This window comes from Podarcis erhardii (genome assembly GCF_964252035.2).
Source record: "Podarcis erhardii genome assembly, chromosome: 3".
NCBI classification, from domain to species: Eukaryota; Metazoa; Chordata; class Lepidosauria; order Squamata; family Lacertidae; genus Podarcis; species Podarcis erhardii.
This window is the reverse complement of record NC_138507.1, coordinates 11,159,230-11,179,988: the sequence shown is the minus strand read 5'-3', so window position 1 is coordinate 11,179,988 and position 20,759 is coordinate 11,159,230. Positions and strand designations below refer to the sequence as shown.

Sequence of the window (20,759 nt, the reverse complement as noted above, 5' to 3'; positions counted from 1 at the left end):
TGAGGAATGGACTAGTTATAGCCTTCTGTACCAAAGTCAATGTGAAAAAGTGCTTTGAAGGCTACAGCCACAGTTTTTATAAGATTTCTAGAACTAACAACGTAATGTACCATATCAGCTACCAGTTGATTATGCATCAGCTCAAAGTTTCCAGCTACAGAAAGGATCACTTCTATAGTACCTTGATCTCCAAGCACAAGGGCACCAGCTTCCAAAGAAAAATCTCCAGAAGAACTGTCTCTGGACAGAGTTACAGTCAGACCAGCTGCAGTCGTCGCATTGCCACACACATACACACCACGAGGTGCAATATTGCATACAGCCTAAGAAACAAATGGTAAAGTCTAGTTTTGCATGCTATGCATTTACTTATACTAAAAAGAACAACATCCCCATTGAAGAATATACGTCTTTTCCCTGCATTCATATTGATATAGCTGGCGCTAAAGTATACTTTTAAAAAACACTTTGGATGTCGGTAAGAAAAAGCAACAAATAAACGCTATTTATTAATAAATGAATATACTTGCAACATCTGGCTCTTCCCCAGTCCTGGATCTCCAACCACCAGAAGATGAGGGTCTCCTCGAATAGGAATCCGATTTTTATCATCCATATACTTTTGACAGCCTCCAAACAATGCCAACACTAAGCCAGCTTTCACAATCTGTTAAATGGAAGCATAATACATAAAGTATTGGAATGGATTAGCTCAAGGCAGCGGCACATAGTCCACATGTGGTCTGTTCATACCTCATACCTTGAGAATCCCAACATGAAGAGGTGGAGGCACAATGGCAAAATACTAAGTACACACAGGTCCTGCTCTTAAAATGCTCATTATCCAAAATTTTATCTGAACACAAAGAATTATACCCAAACCTCGCTACACAAATGGCTGATTCAGGTACCTGAACAGCCGGAGTCTGTCCACTTCCTTACTTGTTTCGCGTTTTGCTGGTAGGCACAGACATTTTGAGCAGAAAGCAGGGAGGGAGGGAAGGAAGGAAATCAAACAAATCAGAGAACAGGAGAGATCAGACTAATCAGCTGTCTTTTGCTGGTTGGCTTAAGCAGTTCTGGGCAGAAACTATGGAGTAAAGGAAGGAGACTAAACTAGAAACACAGACTAGAAATGTCACCATTAGAAATAATGGAAATTGTCAGCTCATTATGTGAAAACTCGCCTAACAAACGATTTCCTGGGAATAAATGGTGTTCAAAAAGCAGGACCTGCATGTATCATAAACAAAGCAATAAAAAGATTGATGGCTTCATTGTTTTAAACTCACATGAAATCTATTTATTGAAGATAGAAACAAGAAACTTCTATAAAAATAATTACAAACACTTCCACCGTCGCATAACAACTGAAAAGTGAAAACATACATTTTTAAAAATGAAAAGGCAGCCAATGTACAATTTGTCAGGGGGCTTCAGAACAGGCCTAGGCCATATGAGTAAACATGGGATTTATTTTCCGTAATGCTAACATAACTGACTGAATCCTACAAGGGGCAGGGAAACAAAAGAACAAAGAACATCCCAATCTTATATTCCAAGTTACTCATTCTGGATTGCCAACCAGTTGACAAAAACTAGATTACAGGGGGGACGGTGGACGTTTTCCAGTGAGCATTTAGAACAGCCATCGGAATTTTTCCATTGGGATGCACTTACCTCATGACCGTAGATAGTAGGACAAAGAGAACTAGAAGGAAGAGAAAAACCAAATTAACACATAATTTAAAACAAGTACCCAGGGTAGTGCATGTTCTGTGTCAATAAACATCCCCCCCCAAGTGTTTTGCTAAAAGAATATAGATTTCATAGCATAAACTGAATTCTACATACATGGTGCTATTTAAGCAAATCTGCATGAACAGTTCACGGTTTATTCTGCTCCTAGCAGTCATGGATAGGGGCAAGGTGCTATGTAGGGCACTGAGTTACTAGACATACACCCCTCCTTCATACACCCCTCCTTTGGCTTCTAATTAAAAGGTAAAAGAACCCTGGACAGTTAAGTCCAGTCAAAGGCGACTATGGGGTTGCAGCGCTCATCTCACTTTCAGGCCGAGGGAGCCGGCAATTGTCCACAGACAGCTTTCCAGGTCATGTGGCCAGCATGACTAAACTGCTTCTGGCACAATGGAACACTGTGACAGAAGCCAGAGCGCACAGAAACGCCGTTTACCTTCCTGCTGCAGTGGTACCTATTTATCTACTTGCACTGGTGTGCTTTTGAACTGCTAGGTTGGCAGGAGCTGGGACGGAGCAATGGGAGCTAACCCCTACGCACGGACTTGAACTACCAACCTCACGATCAGCAAGCACGAGAGGCTCAGTGGTTTAGACCACAGCGCCACCTGCGTCCACTTCCTGTAAGTAGAGAGGCCTGTAACAGATGGATTGCCTACTTGCCTGCTCTTCGCCTTGCCTGCTGCTTCTCTGTCCACATGCTGCTGCCCATTTCGGGGAGATGACCACTACACTCATACTTCTGCTGACCACCTCACTAAGAGAAGAACATGCAGGGCCCACCATCTGCTCCCAACTAAGCCCACCTCACTGAAAAAGATATTGTGCTGACATGAGAAAGAAATTGTGCTGAAGCTATTGGCAGCTTCCGCAGGAGCAATAAATATTCTGCCCACATGCTACTGCCTGCCTGAGTGGAAGAGGAATGAAGACGAATGAATGCCTCTCCCCACAAGATGATGCCTGAAGGACAGGGGCTGCCCACTGTGTCCCATGCTAGCCACCCGAGGGAGAAAAACTGGCCACTGTGATCTGATGCTGATGCTGCCTATTTCACAGACTGGCCACTGTGTTCTCACACGGATGTGTCCAACCAGAAGGAGAAACACAGGCCATTGTGATGTCATGCTGATGCTGAAGGAGAGAGAAACTGGCCATTGTACCAGCCCACAACTGCTGTTCACCTGAATAACAAGGAAACACTGCCTGGCACACCAACACATTGCTCACCATGTTCATGAGAATTATGTCCTTTGCACCTTGGACTAGACTGGGGTTTCTTAACTTGCTTTTACTCTCCTGTTCCTGCATATTAAGTTCCCTTACCAGAGGTCTATAATAACAAGGTAATGAATCAACCCCATTTATTTGTAAAAGGTAGGTAGAGGTAAAAGGTAAAGGACCCCGGGACGGTTAAGTCCAGTCAAAGGCGACTATGGAGTTGTGGCGCTCATCTCGCTTTCAGGCCGAGGGAGCAGGCGTTTGTCCACAGACAGCTTTCTGGGTCACGTGGCCAGCAGGACTAAACTGCTTCTGGCACAATGAAACACCATGACGGAAACCAGAGCGCATGGAAACGCAGTTTACCTTCCTGCCACAGCGGTACCTATTTATCTACTTGCACTGGCGTGCTTTCAAACTGCTAGGTTGGCAGGAGCTGGGTCAGAGCAATGGGAGCTCACAATGTCAGGGATTCGAACCGCTGACCTTCTGATTGGCAAGCCCAAGAGGCTCAGTGGTTTAGACCTAACCCGGCTTCTAATTAACAAGAGTTGCCTACACATTTTCAAATTTCTTCCTGCATCTATAACAGCTGGTAACAAAAAAAGATATTTTTTAAAGAATGTTGAGATTTTTAGATCTCAATGATCATATCAATTTCCTTACACAGAATTATGAAATGCCCACTGCCCTGGTAATAGCTTGATAGCAATTACAGAAATAGAGAGGATGCTTGGGTTTTCTTACCAAGTTTCACAACTACCACTCCTACGCAAGCGTCGAAACCTAAGTTCTTAACAATACAATGATCCTGCCGAAGTTCAGCACTTTAAGACCCATTGGGTGGAATTAACTAACTTTTACTCAGAGCAGACCTTTTGAAATTAGTGGACTTAACTTAGACATGTACATGTTCATTAATTTAAATGTGTCTACCCTGTGGGACGCGGGTGGTGCTGTGGGTTAAACCACAGTGCCTAGGACTTGCTGATCGTAAGGTCGGCGGTTCGAATCCCCGCAACGGGGCGAGCTCCTGTTGTTTGGTCCCAGCTCCTGTCAACATAGCAGTTCGAAAGCACCCCAAAATGCAAGTAGATAAATAGGGACCGCTCTCCAGCGGGAAGGTAAACGGTGTTTCCGTGTGCTGCGCTGGTGCTGGCTCGCCGGCTGCAGCTTAGTCACGCTGGCCACATGACCCGGAAGCTGTCTTCGGACAAGCACCGGCTCCCGGCCCCTTGAGCAAGATGAGTGCGCAACCCCAGAGTCGGTCACGACTGGACCTAATGGTCAGCGGCCCCTTTACCTTTACCCTGTTTAAAACTTCATTGAATACTATCTACTGATTTCAATCACTACAGTGGTGCCTCGCAAGACGAAAAGAATCAGTTCCGCGAGTCTCTTCGTCTTGCGGTTTTTTCGTCTTGCGAAGCAAGCCCATTAGCGGCTTAGCGCTATTAGCGGCTTAGCAGATCAGCTGATAAGCGGCTTAGTAGCTTAGCGGATCAGCTGATAAGCGGCTTAGCGGCTTAGCGGATCAGCTGATAAGCGGCTTAGCGGATCAGCTGATAAGCAGCTTAGCAGCTTAGAAAAAGGGGGGGAAGGGAAAAAACCCGCAGGAACTCGCAAGACATTTTCGTCTTGCGAAGCAAGCCCATAGGAAATTCGTTTTGCGAAGCACCTCCAAAATGGAAAACCCTTTCGTCTTGCGGGTTTTCCGTCTTGTGAGGCATTCGTCTTGCGGGGCACCACTGTATATCTCTTCTGTTGAGATCAAGATAAGTTAATATCAGAACTGTTTTAACATTGGACACTTATCAATGTGTACTAGTTACACAAACAGTACCTGCACTCAGTGTCTCCCCTACCAAGCATCAGATAGTTCAGAACAAGGTCCTAGATTCCAAGGAGCGTAGAATGAGCATTTAAGATTCCTCTTCTAATAGCCACCCCCAAAAGAAATCCTGTACAATCTGCTTCATGTCCTAAACTTAGCAGTCAGCCATCTAGTTCCAGATAAGTAGAATGGAGAACAGAACAAGTTGTTCCAGCTTAGACCAAGTTGTGTGTTTCAAGGATTATTTTAAAAGGAGATTCTTTTGTAGAAAAGCAGATTCATGCACACACTTCCTTCTTTCCTTACATTAAATGAATTAAGGGGTCTGGAAGTGAAAAACTGAAGAGGAGAGGGCGTCATGAGTGGATCGTCTGGGATTGTTGAAACAAGATAATATGCAAAGTCTAATATTCACAATGACATGCAAGAAGTGACATACTTGACAATGAGCTTAAACAGGTTCTCTTCTGCTTGTATTTCCCGGACAGCATAAAGATCTTTAAGTGAAAACTCCATGCCGGCTTGGTGGTTTATTCCATGTTCATAGTCCTTGACTTTCTGTCCTTTAGTGTTGCTGATAGAGTTTGCTTCGATGTACAACAGGAAGACACATTTATCATTTTTATTTCTAGATGCGCCTGTTAAAATATCACAGCAACAATCACATTATTCTCTCTATATGGGGATATTACAGTAAAAAAAACCAACAAACCCCCACTAGTTTCAAACACAGGGTGATAATTCCTGAATACAAGATACATACAGGAACTATAACACGTCCAATATACTGACCAAAATCGGTTTTGAAATCACACCACGATAATGATCTTGACCTGGCAATATGCAGCAATATATCGCTCCTCGCATAAGGGCAGCTGATTTCAAGGCACCACCAATATTGCACAATGATCTCAGCAATAATGCTGCTGTTCTAAGCTGCCTTTCCTCACACTAAGGGAGGCAAGGGCAGCTGATCGCCATTACTTCAAGGCACCGTGGAGCACCTTTTCTCAGACAGCAGGAAAGTAGTAGCAGCCACGGTGGATGTGGATCTTCACTGGCTGCCCCCACAGACAGTGGCTTGATGCACCCCCCCATCCCCGCCCACTAAAATCGTGTGGTGGAGGTCACTCTGTTTCCTCTCCTCCTCTCACCCATCCGATTTCTGCAGCTGCTCCTTCCCTCATCCCCACGCCTGATCTCCAATTTCAGACATCGTGATATATCAGATTACAGTGGTACCTCAGTTTACGAATTTAATCCGTCCGGAAGTCTGTTCTTAAACCAAAGCCGTTCTTAAACCGAGGTGTGTTTTCCCTAATGAGGCCTCCCGCCGCTGGTGCCCTTCCTCTGTTCGGATTCCATTCTTAGACCGAGGTAAAGTTCGCAAACCGGGACACTACTTCCGGTTTTGCGGAGTTTGTAAACCGAATCATTTGTAAACGGGGCTGTTCTTAAACCGAGGTGCCACTGTATTGCAATATTTAAAAGGTAAAGGGACCCCTGACCATTAGGTCCAGTCGTGACCGACTCTGGGGCTTGCGGCGGTCATCTCGTTTTATTGGCCGAGGGAGCCAGCGTACAGCTTCCGGGTCATGTGGCCAGCATGACTAAGACACTTCTGGCGAACCAGAGCAGTGCATGGAAACGCCATTTACCTTCCTGCCGGAGTGGTACCTATTTATCTACTTGCACTGACGTGCTTTCAAACTGCTAGGTTGGCAGGAGCAGGGACCGAGCAACTCATCCCGCCGCAGGGATTCAAACTTCCGACCTTCTGATCGGCAAGTCCTAGGCTATGTGGTTTAACCCACAGCGCCACCTGCGTTGCAATGTTTAGGTCTGATACATCGCAATGTTGAAATCCATATATCACTCAGCCCTACTCTTTTTTCTAGTATACCTAAAATCCTTTGCTTACTAGGGGCTACCCCACGTTATGTTCAAAAAATTACTTTGCAGAGGTAACTACCGTAGAGCTATCAAAATTTTCAAAGATAGCCGGTCCATCGTTTGGCTTTTGAAAAATAGGGGGTCCTCACTAATTGAGACCCACTGCACTACACTATCACAGCTCTCCCTAAGATAATTTCTTATTAGATTAGATTCACGCATGTAGATACCATTGTCAGGTAGTTGGTCGCCTCCCCTCACTCTGCCAAAAACAGAGAAAACTTGCACAAATGTCAACATACAGAAGCTATGGCCAGTTATAGTGTACCTTCCTCAGTGTTTGACACTTTGACAATGCCTGTGACGGTAATCACATCTCCCGGAACGCAGCTGTCTACCAGATCCTGTGCCAGTTCACATTCTATGGTTCGAGGAATTCTTCCCGCTTCTCGCTGATCATCGGACATGAGCTCTTGAATCCTAGAATTATGTTATAATACTTTTGTATTCATGATATTTGTCAGGGGTTGGACTGAAGACGAATGGTGGGGGCCGTCCCCTGTTCTCCTGAACCTTCCCAAGAACAGGAGGACAGTATAGATTTAGAACAGTGGTTTGCAGAGGGGCATAGTTCAGAGGCTGCAAAGGGCAAAAGCTGGGAAATATTGGAAGAGGAACAGCAGGAAGATGATGAAGAAGTAGGGAAGAGACAGCTGACAGACTCAATGCCCTCGGAAAGCATTCCTGACCCCCCCCCCCGAACCAGGCAGGCATTATGGGTAGTAGAAGAGAGAACTCAGAGACAGAAAGCTCAGATTAATCGGCGCGGGGGTGACGAGGAATAGAGATGATGTGGGGGGTGGGACTTTACTTGGAGCAGCGCCATCATGGCATAAAGACTACATTCCTTTGTCTCCCTCTATGAATACTGAATAAATTCCGTGGTAAGGACTCTTCGTGTTATCTGCTTTTTTGGCTGCCACCGGGAGAGGGATAGGATTCCCTGAGCCTTGACAGATTACAGAAAAGATAGACAAAATTTACACCCCCTGGTCTAAATCAAAAGAAATATGCTAAACAGTTATGGGGGATGAGTATCAGTGACGAAGGACAAACTAGGCTATTCACAATAGTCATCACTAACATCCCAATTTGCAATGGTAAGGTATTAACCATGCCCATTTGGGGGCCTGTGGATCCTGGGATCCCCCAGCCTCGCTCAAACACTTTCAGTTTCAGTCCCCACCACCAGCAGGACATCTATACCCAGGAAGCCTTCCACAGACATATCTGGGGGCCTCTATTAGCATAAGAGTGGGCCAGGCCTCCCTGTCCCCCAGCAGAGCAGCGCTTCCTAGGGTGTCTCAGCTGAACAAATAACAGCTTTAGGACTGCAGCCTTCATTTGTGAATGGCTTTTTATTCAGCACAACTTAAAAAGAAGAAGAGGAGGCATATTACAATGAAATTATTTGATTGCCTTAGAAGAACATGGCCATTTCCTCTTACGTGTCAACTTTTAATAAGTACATCCAACCTTTAATTGCAATCTGTATCATACACAAACATAAACAAATCTATTTCAGTTGATACATCTAAAATATCATAGATTTTAAAAAAAACACAAAGCAAAACCGAAATATACTTACTTAATAGACTGCCAGTCCACAGTAACTGTATAAGAAGAACTTCTGTCAGGAGTGAATGATCGTCCATGACATTCAGGCAAAGGACACTAAAAAATGCACAAAAAAGTTTATATTAAAGTACTTAAACAAAAAATATTGTGGCACTTTAAAGACTAAAAAAATTATTATGGAATAAGCTTTGGTGGACCAGAGTCCACTTCATCAGTTGCACTTCATCTACTCTACCAAAACTTATGCCACAATATTTTTATTAACCTTAAAGGTGGCACAAGATCCATCATTTTTGCTGCAAGAAACTTAACATGGCTGCCACCCTGGAAACTATAATACTTGATGTTATCCCATTTGTTTTGGAGGAGCAGAAAGCTCATCCACGCTAATTCTCAGAGGCTTCTGCTTGCATAAATCCTTCTTTGGCAAACAATGCTCTGAAGATAAATAATGCTTTACCTTAATTTATGAACCACGTATATAAACTGGGAGTAAACCAGAAGACGTGACAGGTTTATTTTCAGCAATTCAGCCTAGTTTTTTCCGATGTTAACCCATTTCCCTTTATTGCCTGATGTTTTGAAGTCCCAGCAGTCTAATAATAAACAGTGACTTTAAAAAATGGTTTTAAAGTGTTCATTACCTTTGTAGGAAGAGTATATTTGCCATCAGGTAAAGGGAAACTCTGAGTATTTCCACAGGCACTGCATATAAATGCCATCTTGGTGCAGATAGGCCTAATGTTACTGACACGCACCACAGTCCCACGCAAAGCCACAAATTTCCCATAGCAATTGGCTCGAATATTCCTAAGCTGAGTAAGCGGGTCATAGTTGTACACTCTAAAATAAAACAATACGGAAAATTAGATGACTGTCAGGGAAAATCAAAACAAAAAATTCCTTCCAGTAGCACCTTAAAGACCAACTAAGTTAGTTCTAGGTATGAGCTTTCGTGTGCATGCACCCTTCTTCAGATACACTGAAACAGAAGTCACCAGACCCTTCTATATAGTGAGAAGGTGGGGAGGGGTATTACTCAGAAGGGTGTAATCACCCATTCCCACCACCCTTCTGAGTAATACCCCTCCCCACCTTCTCACTATATAGAAGGGTCTGGTGACTTCTGTTTCAGTGTATCTGAAGAAGTGTGCATGCACACGAAAGCTCATACCTAGAACTAACTTAGTTGGTCTTTAAGGTGCTACTGGAAGGAATTTTTTGTTTTGACTATGGCAGACCAACACGGCTACCTATCTGTAACAGGGAAAATCAATCATGTTAAATTCTACAGAGCTACTATGCACACCTACTTGGAACTAACTACAGTGGTACCTCAGGTTACGTACGCTTCAGGTTACATACGCTTCACGTTACAGACTCTGCTAATCCAGAAATAGTGCTTCAGGTTAAGAACTTTGCTTCAGGATGAGAACAGAAATCGTGCTCCGGTGGCGCAGCGGCAGCGAGAAGCCCCATTAGCTAAAGTGGTGCTTCAGAAGAAGGAGAGAAAAAATTAAGATCTAGGCCCAAGTCGAAGGAAGTGCTGAGAGAAGTGAAATTTTTCCAAGCACAATATTCGAAATTGATAAACCAAGAGGTGGAATGGAAAATTAAACAAATGAAACAAAGATCTTTTGAATCAGCAAATAAGTGTGGGAAACTGCTAGCATGGCAGTTAAAGAAGAGACAAAAACTAAATACTGTTACAAATCTAGAGATTGAAGGGAGAATTGTTCAGAAACCCGAGGAAATTAGGAAGTGTTTCCAGAGATACTTCAAAGAACTTTACACACAAGGGCCGCAGAAAGAATCTGAGGTGGATCAATTCGTTAAAACCAATGGATTACAAAAAATACCCCAGGAAATGAGAACAATCCTGAATGGTAAAATTACACAGCAGGAAATTGAAAGTGCCATTCAGAACCTTCAATTAGGCAAATCTCCAGGCCCTGATGGACTCACCTCCAAATATTATAAGGTTTTGAAGGACTATTTGTTGCAACCCTTGATGGAGGTCTGTAATCAGATCATGGAGGGGAAGAAGGCACCGGAAACGTGGAAAGAAGCTTTCATCACATTGATACCTAAACTAGAAACTGAAAAGACCCAACTTAAGAACTACCGTCCCATCTCACTCCTAAATGTGGATTACAAAATTTTTGCAGACATTTTGGCAAGTAGATTTAAAAAGGTTCTTAACGAAGTCATCCATAAAGATCAGGCAGGCTTTCTCCCCGGTAGGCATTTGCTTGATAATACAAGAAACATCATTGACATTTTGGAGCTTTTACAAACCAATCTTAATACTAGAGCGGTGTTAATTTTTATCGATGCGGAGAAAGCCTTTGACAATATTTCTTGGATGTTTATGAAGAAAAATTTGGAAGGGATGGGAGTGGGACAGGGGTTTGAAAATGGTATAGAAGCAATATATTCAGAACAAAAAGCTAAATTGATAGTAAACAATGTGGTGACAGAGGAGTTTAAAATTGAAAAAGGAACACGGCAGGGGTGCCCCCTATCCCCCCTATTGTTTATTTCAGTCCTGGAGGTGTTATTGAATATGATTAGAAAGGACAGGTCTGTACAAGGAATTGAGGTCGGAGTGAAACAATATAAATTGAAGGCATTTGCAGATGACTTGGTATTAACATTACAGGAGCCAGTCTCTAGTACTAAAAGAGTGTTAGAACTAATTTCTGACTTTGGTCGGGTGGCGGGATTTAAGCTGAATAAGCAAAAAACCAAGGTTTTAGCAAAAAATTTGACAATTACAGAAACAGATGAATTTCTGAAAGAAACAGAATTAAATGTGGTTAAAAAAGTAAAATACCTAGGGGTGTATCTGACCTCCAAAAATTTGAATTTGTTTAAAGATAACTATGAGAAATGTTGGTCAGAGATTAAAAGAGATTTGGAAATATGGTCAAGATTGAAACTTTCCTTGTTGGGTCGAATAGCAGCTATAAAGATGAATGTATTGCCGAAAATGTTATTTTTGTTTCAGGCCCTTCAGATCGTGGACAAGGTGGAATGTTTTGGAAAGTGGCAGAAGGATATTTCTAAGTTTGTTTGGCAGGGCAAAAAGCCCCGAATAAAGTTTAAAATACTAACTGATGTGAAAGAAAGAGGGGGATTTGCCCTGCCAGACTTGAGGTTATATTATGAATCTGCAGCCTTCTGCTGGTTGAAAGATTGGATTTTATTGGAGAACACTGATGTCCTAGATCTGGAAGGGTTTGATAATGCTTTTGGGTGGCATGCATATTTGTGGTATGACAAGGTTAAAGTGCACAAACTGTTTAAAAACCATATTGTCAGAAGAGCAATTTTGATGGTCTGGACAAAATATAAAGACTTACTGGAGAGTAAGACCCCGAGGTGGCTTTCACCGGTGGAGGCCAAAGCACGTAAGAGGCTTAATATGGAGGCCTATTGGCCTAAATATTGGGAAATAATTGAAAAAATTGGAGACAATTGGAGGTTGCAGAGCTTGGAAAAATTAAAAAACAAGGTGCGAGATTGGTTGCACTATGCACAAATTCAGGAGGTTTTTAAAGTGGACAAGAAGGTGGGATTCCAGGTGGAAAAATCGAAACTAGAGACAGAATTGTTAGAGCCAAAAAATAAACTACTTTCGAGAATGTATAACTTGCTGCTCAAATGGAATACTCAGGATGAGACAGTCAAATCCACCATGATAAAATGGGCACAGGATATTGGGTACAACATTATGTTTGAAGACTGGGAAAGGTTATGGAACACCGGAATGAAATTCACGGCATGTACTGCCCTGAAGGAAAATATTATGAAAATGATATACCGGTGGTACATGACCCCAGTCAAGCTTGCTAAGATATATCACTTGTCTGACAACAAATGTTGGAAGTGTAAGGAGGCGGAAGGGACATTCTTTCACCTCTGGTGGACATGCCCGAAAGTGAAGGCCTTCTGGGAGATGATTCACAATGAGTTAAAAAAGGTATTCAGATATACCTTACCTAAGAAACCGGAGGCCTTCCTTCTGGGCATTGTAGACCAGAGTGTGTTAAAGAAGGACAGAACTTTTTTTATGTATGCTACTACAGCAGCAAGAATTCTCATTGCGAAGTATTGGAAGACACAAGATTTACCCACACTGGAGGAATGGCAGACGCAGTTGATGGACTATATGGAACTGGCTGAAATGACTGGCAGAATCCGAGATTTGGGAGAAGAAGTAATAAAAGAGGACTGGAAAAAATTCAAGGACTATTTGCAAAAACATTGTAAGTTGTATGAATGTTAAGAAAATGCATTTTTTAGGAAACACCAGCCCCAGCAATTGTAATTAGATGAAATGAAAACTAAGGTACAAAAAGCTAAAGGTGGAACAATGAAATAAGTTTTATTGTGTTTTAAATAGGATATATAAGAATTGGGATACAATATTTTGAATTTGGAAACATGATAAATTGAAAGATACAATAAGTCATGAAACAAGTTAATAAATTGCTGAAGTTTGTACTATAAATAATGCAGAGTCTGGAAGATGTGGGGAAGTCCAGATAAAGGGAATATGGAAATTTGAAACATCTACTTTTTTCTTTTTCTGTCTTTGTTTGTTTCTCTTTGTATTTCTGTATTCTGTAAAACCAATAAAAATTTTATAAAAAAAAATAAAAAAAAATAAAGTGGTGCTTCAGGTTAAGAACAGTTTCAGGTTAAGAACAGACTTCTGGAACGAATTAAGTACTTAACCCGAGGTACCACTATACTACTTAACACAAAGGGATTTTCTTCAGAGAAAACATGCATAGGATCAGACTGAAAATCTCAGTCTGGCAATGGGGCGGGTTAGAATCAACAAGCTATTCATCATAATTTGTGCAATTGATTTCAGTGGAACTTAAGACTAATTTCCCCAATATCTGGGAAATGCATTGCTTCGCAAATAACATGTGGCATGTGGAGTTTGAGCCTTTCAAGAAAACTTGTTCTTTTTAAAGCAATAGCTACCTTGCATGAATATATGGGACATTAATTATGGGTTCTTCATCAATGGACAGTCCCTCTTGTTCCTGAAGTTGTGCTGCATGTTTTTCAAGATCTTTGCTTAGCACCTGTAACATAAAAAAAAAATTCTCAGGAAGCCTCGACCATCATATAAAGATGCTGGTAACACTGAACAGTATTTTCCAACCAGTGCAAAAAAATCACAAAGGTTTCAAGAATCAAAACTCTGCATTCTTAATTGTCATTTTACACACACCCCTTTATTAAATACCATTTTCTGATCCTTTTGTTAGGCACAATATTGGCTCTGAGGGTAGTTTTGTTTAATCCAAGTAAGAGGCTTGCTTGCTTGCTTATTTATTATATTTATTTACAAAGATCTCAGGGTGATTCATAATATAAAAACACGAGATGAAAGCAGAAATAGCTGAAAGAGAAACAACAAAATAATAACCCCTCTCCCACAAACACATTTAAAAGGCTGTAGAATATTAATCATCCAAAGGCTTGGTTGATGAGGAACATTTCTGCCTGGCACCTAAAGATAAAGAAGGCACCAGTTCTCCTTGGGGAGAACATTCTACAAACAGGGAGTCCTGCAGAAAAGGCCCATTCTCAAGTTGCCATCCTCCGGACCTGTCATGGAGGAGGCACACAAAGAAGGGTCTCAGACTATAGAGGTGGTCCTTGAGGTATTGTGGTCCTAAGTCATTTGATGTCAAGCATGCATAAAATCCAAGTTATAACACAAAAATAGACTTCAGACCCCTGAAACCAAAAGGTGAGGTGTCTTATGATTCCATAAGCTTCGTATTTCAAACAAGCAGCCAAGTTAGAAAATCAAAAACTTGTTAGCTGTTTATTTCTTTGAAAACACTCCAGCACAGTCACACACAAAAAAGTTTCTTTCTGCTGGCTCACAGAGAAAAGTATTTGGTTATCAAAATATAAGAGAGTCATGCAGAGGGAAGTTCCCAGACTAGCTCTATGAGAAATCTAGAAGTATGGGTTTCTCTTCCTTTCACACACACTTGTTAAAAAAGAACCTTAAATGACACTTTTTGCCTCTTCCTCCCACCCAAAAGTATATGCATTCAAGTCTGTGAATGATTAAACATTCAAAATTTTACTGCTCACCATGTGCTAGATGTATTTACCTGATGTATGGCTAGGCCCATGCAGTCCAATATCTTTTGTGGCATATCTCTTAATTCAGAAGCAATATCAGGCATTGATTCCATTAATTCTTTATCATGTGCCAGCTCTTTATAATCCACAAGAATACTTCCTTTTCTTTCTATTTCATCCTATAGAAGAGAACTGTGTGAATTTGTCGCAGTATTTTCAAAGGCTTGTCTGAATTGTTTTCAGAAAGGCTGCCAACACGGGATATTATTATACAAGGTGTGTGTGAGCAAGAGGTTTAGCACATAAAGATCCTGTCAGAACAAGGAAGCTGACAAGAAGTTGTTCAGCTTCCCTCCAGTCCTGAAATTGTATTGACTGCTAATAAAGTTTGCTAATTGATTGCACACATATTAATAATAAATAGAAGCCTCACTTTATGCCCACCAAGGCCTTCAAGACACATAATCAAATCATAAATGCATCCTAAAAATATACAGTTGAACACTATAAAACTTAGTAAGGATTCGGTCAGCAGCAAGGATCCAAACAGACCACAACCTCCACATCTGGCAGTACAGGGTTTTACATATCTTCTAAAGGCCACTGCAGAACTTGTTAAGCGTTTCTAGGAAAGTCATCACCATGGAAAATATTACTACTTGTGGTTGTGATGGAAGCCTCAGAAGGGAAAGGTATCCAAAACTAGGTATCATTTACAAACTTGGACTACTGCAATGCGCTCTACGTGGGGCTACCTTTGAAGGCGACCTGGAAACTACTACTAATCCAGAATGGAGCAGCTAGACTGGTGATTGGGAGTGGCCTCCGAGACCTCATAACACCGGTATTAAAAGATCTACAATGGCTCCCAGTATGTTTCCGAGCACAAGTCAAAGTGTTGCTGCTGACCTTTAAAGCCCTGAACGGCCTTGGCCCAGTATACCTGAAGTCTCCACCCCCATTGTTCTACTGGACACTGAGGTCCAGCTCCAAGGGCCTTCTGGTGGTTCCCTCACTGCAAGAAGCAAAGTTACAGGGAACCAGGCAGAGGGCCTTCTTGGCAGTGGCACCCGCCCTGTGGAACATCCTCCCTTCAGATACCAGGGAAATAAACTATCTGACTTTTAGAAGACATCTGAAGGCAGCCTTGTTTAGGGAAGCTTTTAATGTTTGATGTATTTATTGTGTTTTAATATTCTATTGAGAGCCACCCAGAGTGGCTGGGGAAACCCAGCCAGGTGGGCCAGGTATAAAAAATAAATTATTATTATCATTATTATTACAGATTATAATAGTGGAAGGTGGGGATAAGAGATAAGTAATGAGAAAGAGATCACATTATGAAGACTTACCTTATCGTAAAGCTCTATTCGAGACACAAAAAAATTCTCAAATGCTTCAATCTTCTGAACAAAAGGGGAGTTGTCATCATATGCTGAATTGGACAATTTTCATTAGTTATTTAACATTTTTGCTGCAGCTTTTAAACATCTTGCTTAGAATTCAAAAACACAATTTCTCTATTAGAAATTACATTTCCTCAAATGCCATCCTAAAAAAACTGTGCACAAACCAGCTCATTCTTTCTGGATTTTCTTCATAGTACACAAACATAGGCTTAGGTTAAATGACAAGGAAGCTGTTGAGCAAGTAGCATTCATGAGGGAAATGGAAAATATCTGGTCACACTGGAACCACCATATAAAAAAGGGTTGTTTGCATATGGACTTACTGAACAAAGCTCACATAAAACATTTATTTATATAGCACCATAAACATTCATAGTGCTTTACATACAAAGTGACAAGATGATAAACTACTAGCAAATATGTACAAGTAAGCTCATTAACCTTAAATTGTCATTTTTGCATAAGTATGTATTTTATAACATACAGTATCAAGGATTTGGCTTCATCAGGCATTGAGTTAAAGAGGAGAATTAAATACAAGCCAAAATGTTATTCTATTCTTAAGCCATCAAGTCAGTTCTGTATTTATCTACAGAAAAAGCTTACCTTCAGAGAAATATAGTTTCCAGCCTCTATAAGTAGGAATCTGATCCAGAGTCATCTGAACGAACTGAGGCAGAGCTGAAAAGCATTTCCCAAGAAAGTTAGGGATATTAGTCAATTTTCAGTTCTCAATTTTTCATAGATATATCTGCCTACATATGCTGCTTTTAACTGATGTCTGCAATATATTACCGTATAATATCATTTTCATTAAATATTTAAATATATAGCAATATAAAAAGATCCACAAAAATGCAATAGCAAAAGGTAAATACACAAAGCAAGAACTATCAATACAAATGTGCCTGTTCTGTCCACAGGGTCCTATTTACCATATGACATTTATGCCTTCTTTTCTAGCATACCCTGTGGAATAAGAAACTGGCTCTGCTTGTAATATTTCACAATGTTTTATGCAATTTTATTGTTTAAATGCTCACTGGGCTCCCCTTAGGAAGGCAGGACAGGCTATAAATTTAAAAATTCAAAGCAATAGATAAAACACACTTTAGAACTAAAGTTATTTTTTAAAAGATAACAGTTGCTCATACAGTACACAGAGGCAACATTTGAAAGGGGTTCAGATTTTAAAACTTCCCTCCATCTTAAGACCACGATATGGCAACCCCAAGCTCCAGGCCTTGCATTATGTTATCATAGGACACATTTTCTTTATGCTATCCTTCCAACAAGTAACACCTTCCCTTAAAAAAATAATAATACAAAAGCAAATCACGCTGTGGAATTAACATACCAGACTCTGACTTCCCAGCACTTTTGCCTTCTCCTCTCTGTCCACGTCCTTTTCCTCTCCCTTGCCATGCTCCTCTTCCTCGCCATCTCTGAAAGCCACCTTTTCCTCGCCCAGAACCTTTTCCTCTGAGTTCAATGCTCATCTCAGCACTCTTAAGGGACCTGAAACCAGAGTTAAACCAAAGGACGTTGCTTTCAGTTCATGTGTGGCAAGTAACATTACACCTTGCAAGTAATCCATATATGAAATGAAATGATGACCACTTCTTGTAGGTAAAACACTTGGAGTGAGCTAGCATGGAAATCCAATGCACAGTGAGTAGAGAAGACACTTAGGTTGCAATCCTATGCAAATGTCAGAGTAAGTCCCATTGAACATAAAGGAATTTTCTTTTGAATCAACATACATTAATTATAAAATCCAAGGGCACCACCACCTATTGAAGACATTTTCATTTAAGAAGGTGCGACCTATGGAACAATTATATATCTGAAAAAAATGCTTTTTTAAAAGAGTTTGTTTATATGATTATTGTTTGAAAAAATCTGCATTTTAGCCTGTTTCTGTGCTGAGCATCACTTTGAAGGCATTAAGCTGTGAAGCAGCCTATACATTTGTTTAAAAATAATGATAATAAATACATAGCAGCAAAGGGATTTTAAAAAACACTCCATAGATAACAGCAGTACTGTACACTGGATAGGATACCTCGCATCCCTGGGCCACAAATGCTCTCATTAGAGCCAGAGTTAGACATTATGCAGTTCTCAAGCATGGCCAGCCTATAATGTGGCCTACACCCATCCAGACTACAGTACAAGTACTACATGTTCATAGAATCTTAGAGTTGAAAGGGACCTCTAGGGTCATCTAGTCCAACCCCCTTTAACCAATAACAACCACCACCATCATTTCTTCTCATAGAAATCTAGCATGTCAGGGAGATATGCCTCATTTTCATTACCAACACCCTCACCCTGGGCCGGATTTAGGTTTGATGAGGCCCTAAGCTACTGAAGGTAATGGGGCCCTTTATATGTCCAGCTGTCCTTTGTCAGGAACAAACTGTTGCTGTTTTTTATGTTGAATATATGTTATATGGTAATTTATGAACCTAATAGACATCTAAAGCCATTTGCACATAACAAAATATGTATTTTATCAAAGTAATTGTAATTCTAGAAAGTCTGTATCAGATAGTATGCTTTTCAAATAGTTTAATTGCAACCTGAGAGATTTCTTTACACTCTCTATATATGTTTCTTCTGTTCTTCTGTCTTCCCTTTACTTTTGTGGTAGCGTTGTTCCCCCTCCGCTATTTTTACTCTTTATTTTGCTTTGGGTTTACTCACTCCGCGAGGGGTTTTTCCCCCCTCCTGTGTTCCCCGTTTTTCTCCTTGTCTTATTTCCCTTTGTGTTTTGTTGCTGCTGCTAAAATTTACGTTTTATTTTGATATAGAAATAGAGATTTTACCGTCTTGTCACTGCTTCAGTGATGTCTATATGGTAATTTATGGACCTAATAGGTATCTAAAGTCATGTGCACATAATGAAACATGTATTTTATCAAAGTAATTGTTGAACTGAAATACAATTAAGAAGTATATTAATAGTGAATTTTTTTGGGGGGGGTCTAAAAGAGAGGGGCCCTGAGCTATAGCTTGTTTGTTGTTGTTGTTGTTTAGTCGTTTAGTCGTGTCCGACTCTTCGTGACCCCATGGACCAGAGCACGCCAGGCACCTCTGTCTTCCACTGCCTCCCGCAATTTGGTCAAACTCATGCTGGTAACCTCGAAAACACTATCCAACCATCTCGTCCTCTGTCGCCCCCTTCTCCTTGTGCCCTCCATCTTTCCCAACATCAGGGTCTTTTCCAGGGAGTCTTCTCTTCTCATGAGGTGGCCAAAGTACTGGAGCCTCAGCTTCACAATCTGTCCTTCCAGTGAGCACTCAGGGCTGATTTCCTTCAGAATGGAGAGGTTTGATCTTCTTGCAGTCCATGGGACTCTCAAGATCTCCTCCAGCACCACAATTCAAAAGCATCAATTCTTCAGCGATCAGCCTTCTTTATGGTCCAGCTCTCACTTCCATACATCACTACTGGGAAAACCTTTAACTATACGAACCTTTGTTGGCAAGGTGATGTCTCTGCTTTTTAAGATGCTGTCTAGGTTTGTCATTGCTTTCCTCCCAAGAAGCAGGTGTCTTTTAATTTCGTGGCTGCTGTCACCATCTGCAGTGATCATGGAGCCCAAGAAAGTAAAATCTCTTACTGCCTCCATTGCTTCCCCTTCTATTTGCCAGGGGGTGATGGGCCCAGTGGCCATGATCTTCGTTTTTTTGATGTTGAGCTTCAGACCATATTTTGCGCTCTCCTCTTTCACCCTCAATAAAACGTTGTTTAGCTGATACATATAGCTTGTTTAGCTTATACATAAATCCGGCACTGCCCACACCCACCTGCCGCCTGGTGTGGGGCAACCCCAGAGCTGAAAGCAGCAGCTGCTCACCAAACCCCTTTCCGGCCCGTCCACTCGCTCTTCCCTCAGGCAGCTTCCGCTTTTCGAATTTTGGCGCGCGCTTGACGCGTCACCTTCGTCGCCAGGCCGTCAGGAGGCCAAAGAGAAGCCCGGCGCTCCGGTTTCTACGTCACCCAACGCGCCGGGCTTTCAGAAAGCCCATGAAAGGCGGCTGTCTGGTTGCCATGGGAACCCCCTCCCTTTCCCTAAAGGGAGACGGCTACTGCGCCTGCGCCCCCAAAGGGCGAGAACCCGTTTTTTGCTTGGCGGGGAAGGGGAAACGAGGCAGAGGCTGGGCTCCCGGTTCCCCGCGCAGGGGCAGCCGGTAGACTAGAGCGCAGCTTGATTTCAGACGCCTTTGCCCCATAGGAAACGACGGAGGGAGGTGCAGGGCCGGAGCCGAGCTGCGTTTGGGCAGCAGCACTTCCCGCCTCTACTCACCTCCCTGGGAAATGGGGCGAGGGGGGGAGACTGCAGAAGCAAAGAGATGGGGGACTTGCTGCACTTTTCTTAAGTCCTATTCCTATTTGGCGTGGTTCGTTTTACTTCGCTTAAAAAAAGAAAACCCAAATTGCACGGTTTGCAAGAAATTTTTAAAATGTGTGCGTGCCCCGTGTACCGCCTGCCATGGGTGCAAGCTTTTACCAAACAGGGTTTCTTTTTCTTTTTTAAAATAATATTTATTAAAGTTTTGAAAGTTACAGGGGGAAAAAGAATTAAACATAACAAAACCATACAATACAATACAAAGACAAAAATACTACATGTACATAACAAAAATAAAACAAAAACAATTAAAAAAAACACATCCAATACTTTCAATGTTATTAACTTTCTTTTACTTGTTTCAGCGACCTCCTCACACCTCCCTTTTTTGTATTCCACTTTGATTAATTGTTTCAGCAAATCCTTTCCATCTTCCTCAATTTTCTGTCCTATCATTTAACTTGACAAATTCTAACATTATTTTTTCCTTTAATCCATTTACAATCTATTGTACTT

At 41.6% G+C, this 20,759-nt stretch overlaps 1 protein-coding gene across 3 annotated transcripts in view; it reads right to left on the bottom strand.

The window, feature by feature from the left end:
- MCM8 (minichromosome maintenance 8 homologous recombination repair factor) overlaps positions 1-19,861 on the bottom strand; it is a 47,126-nt gene extending 27,265 nt beyond the window's left edge. For 2 of the 3 annotated variants that reach the window (XM_081855507.1, XM_081855504.1), the window contains exons 1-13: positions 19,749-19,861; positions 17,240-17,400; positions 16,489-16,563; positions 15,826-15,908; positions 14,503-14,652; positions 13,349-13,452; positions 8,992-9,190; positions 8,358-8,443; positions 7,038-7,189; positions 5,256-5,454; positions 1,681-1,711; positions 527-667; positions 182-323 (exon numbers count right to left, since the gene is read on the bottom strand). In XM_081855507.1, the coding sequence (XP_081711633.1) occupies positions 182-323; positions 527-667; positions 1,681-1,711; positions 5,256-5,454; positions 7,038-7,189; positions 8,358-8,443; positions 8,992-9,190; positions 13,349-13,452; positions 14,503-14,652; positions 15,826-15,908; positions 16,489-16,563; positions 17,240-17,381 (1,504 nt within the window). In that variant the 5' untranslated portion in view covers positions 17,382-17,400; positions 19,749-19,861. Of the gene's footprint in view, positions 1-181; positions 324-526; positions 668-1,680; positions 1,712-5,255; positions 5,455-7,037; positions 7,190-8,357; positions 8,444-8,991; positions 9,191-13,348; positions 13,453-14,502; positions 14,653-15,825; positions 15,909-16,488; positions 16,564-17,239; positions 17,401-19,698 lie in introns of all 3 variants that reach the window. The other variant, XM_081855505.1, reaches the window with a different exon arrangement.
- Positions 19,862-20,759: the final 898 nt, after the last annotated feature.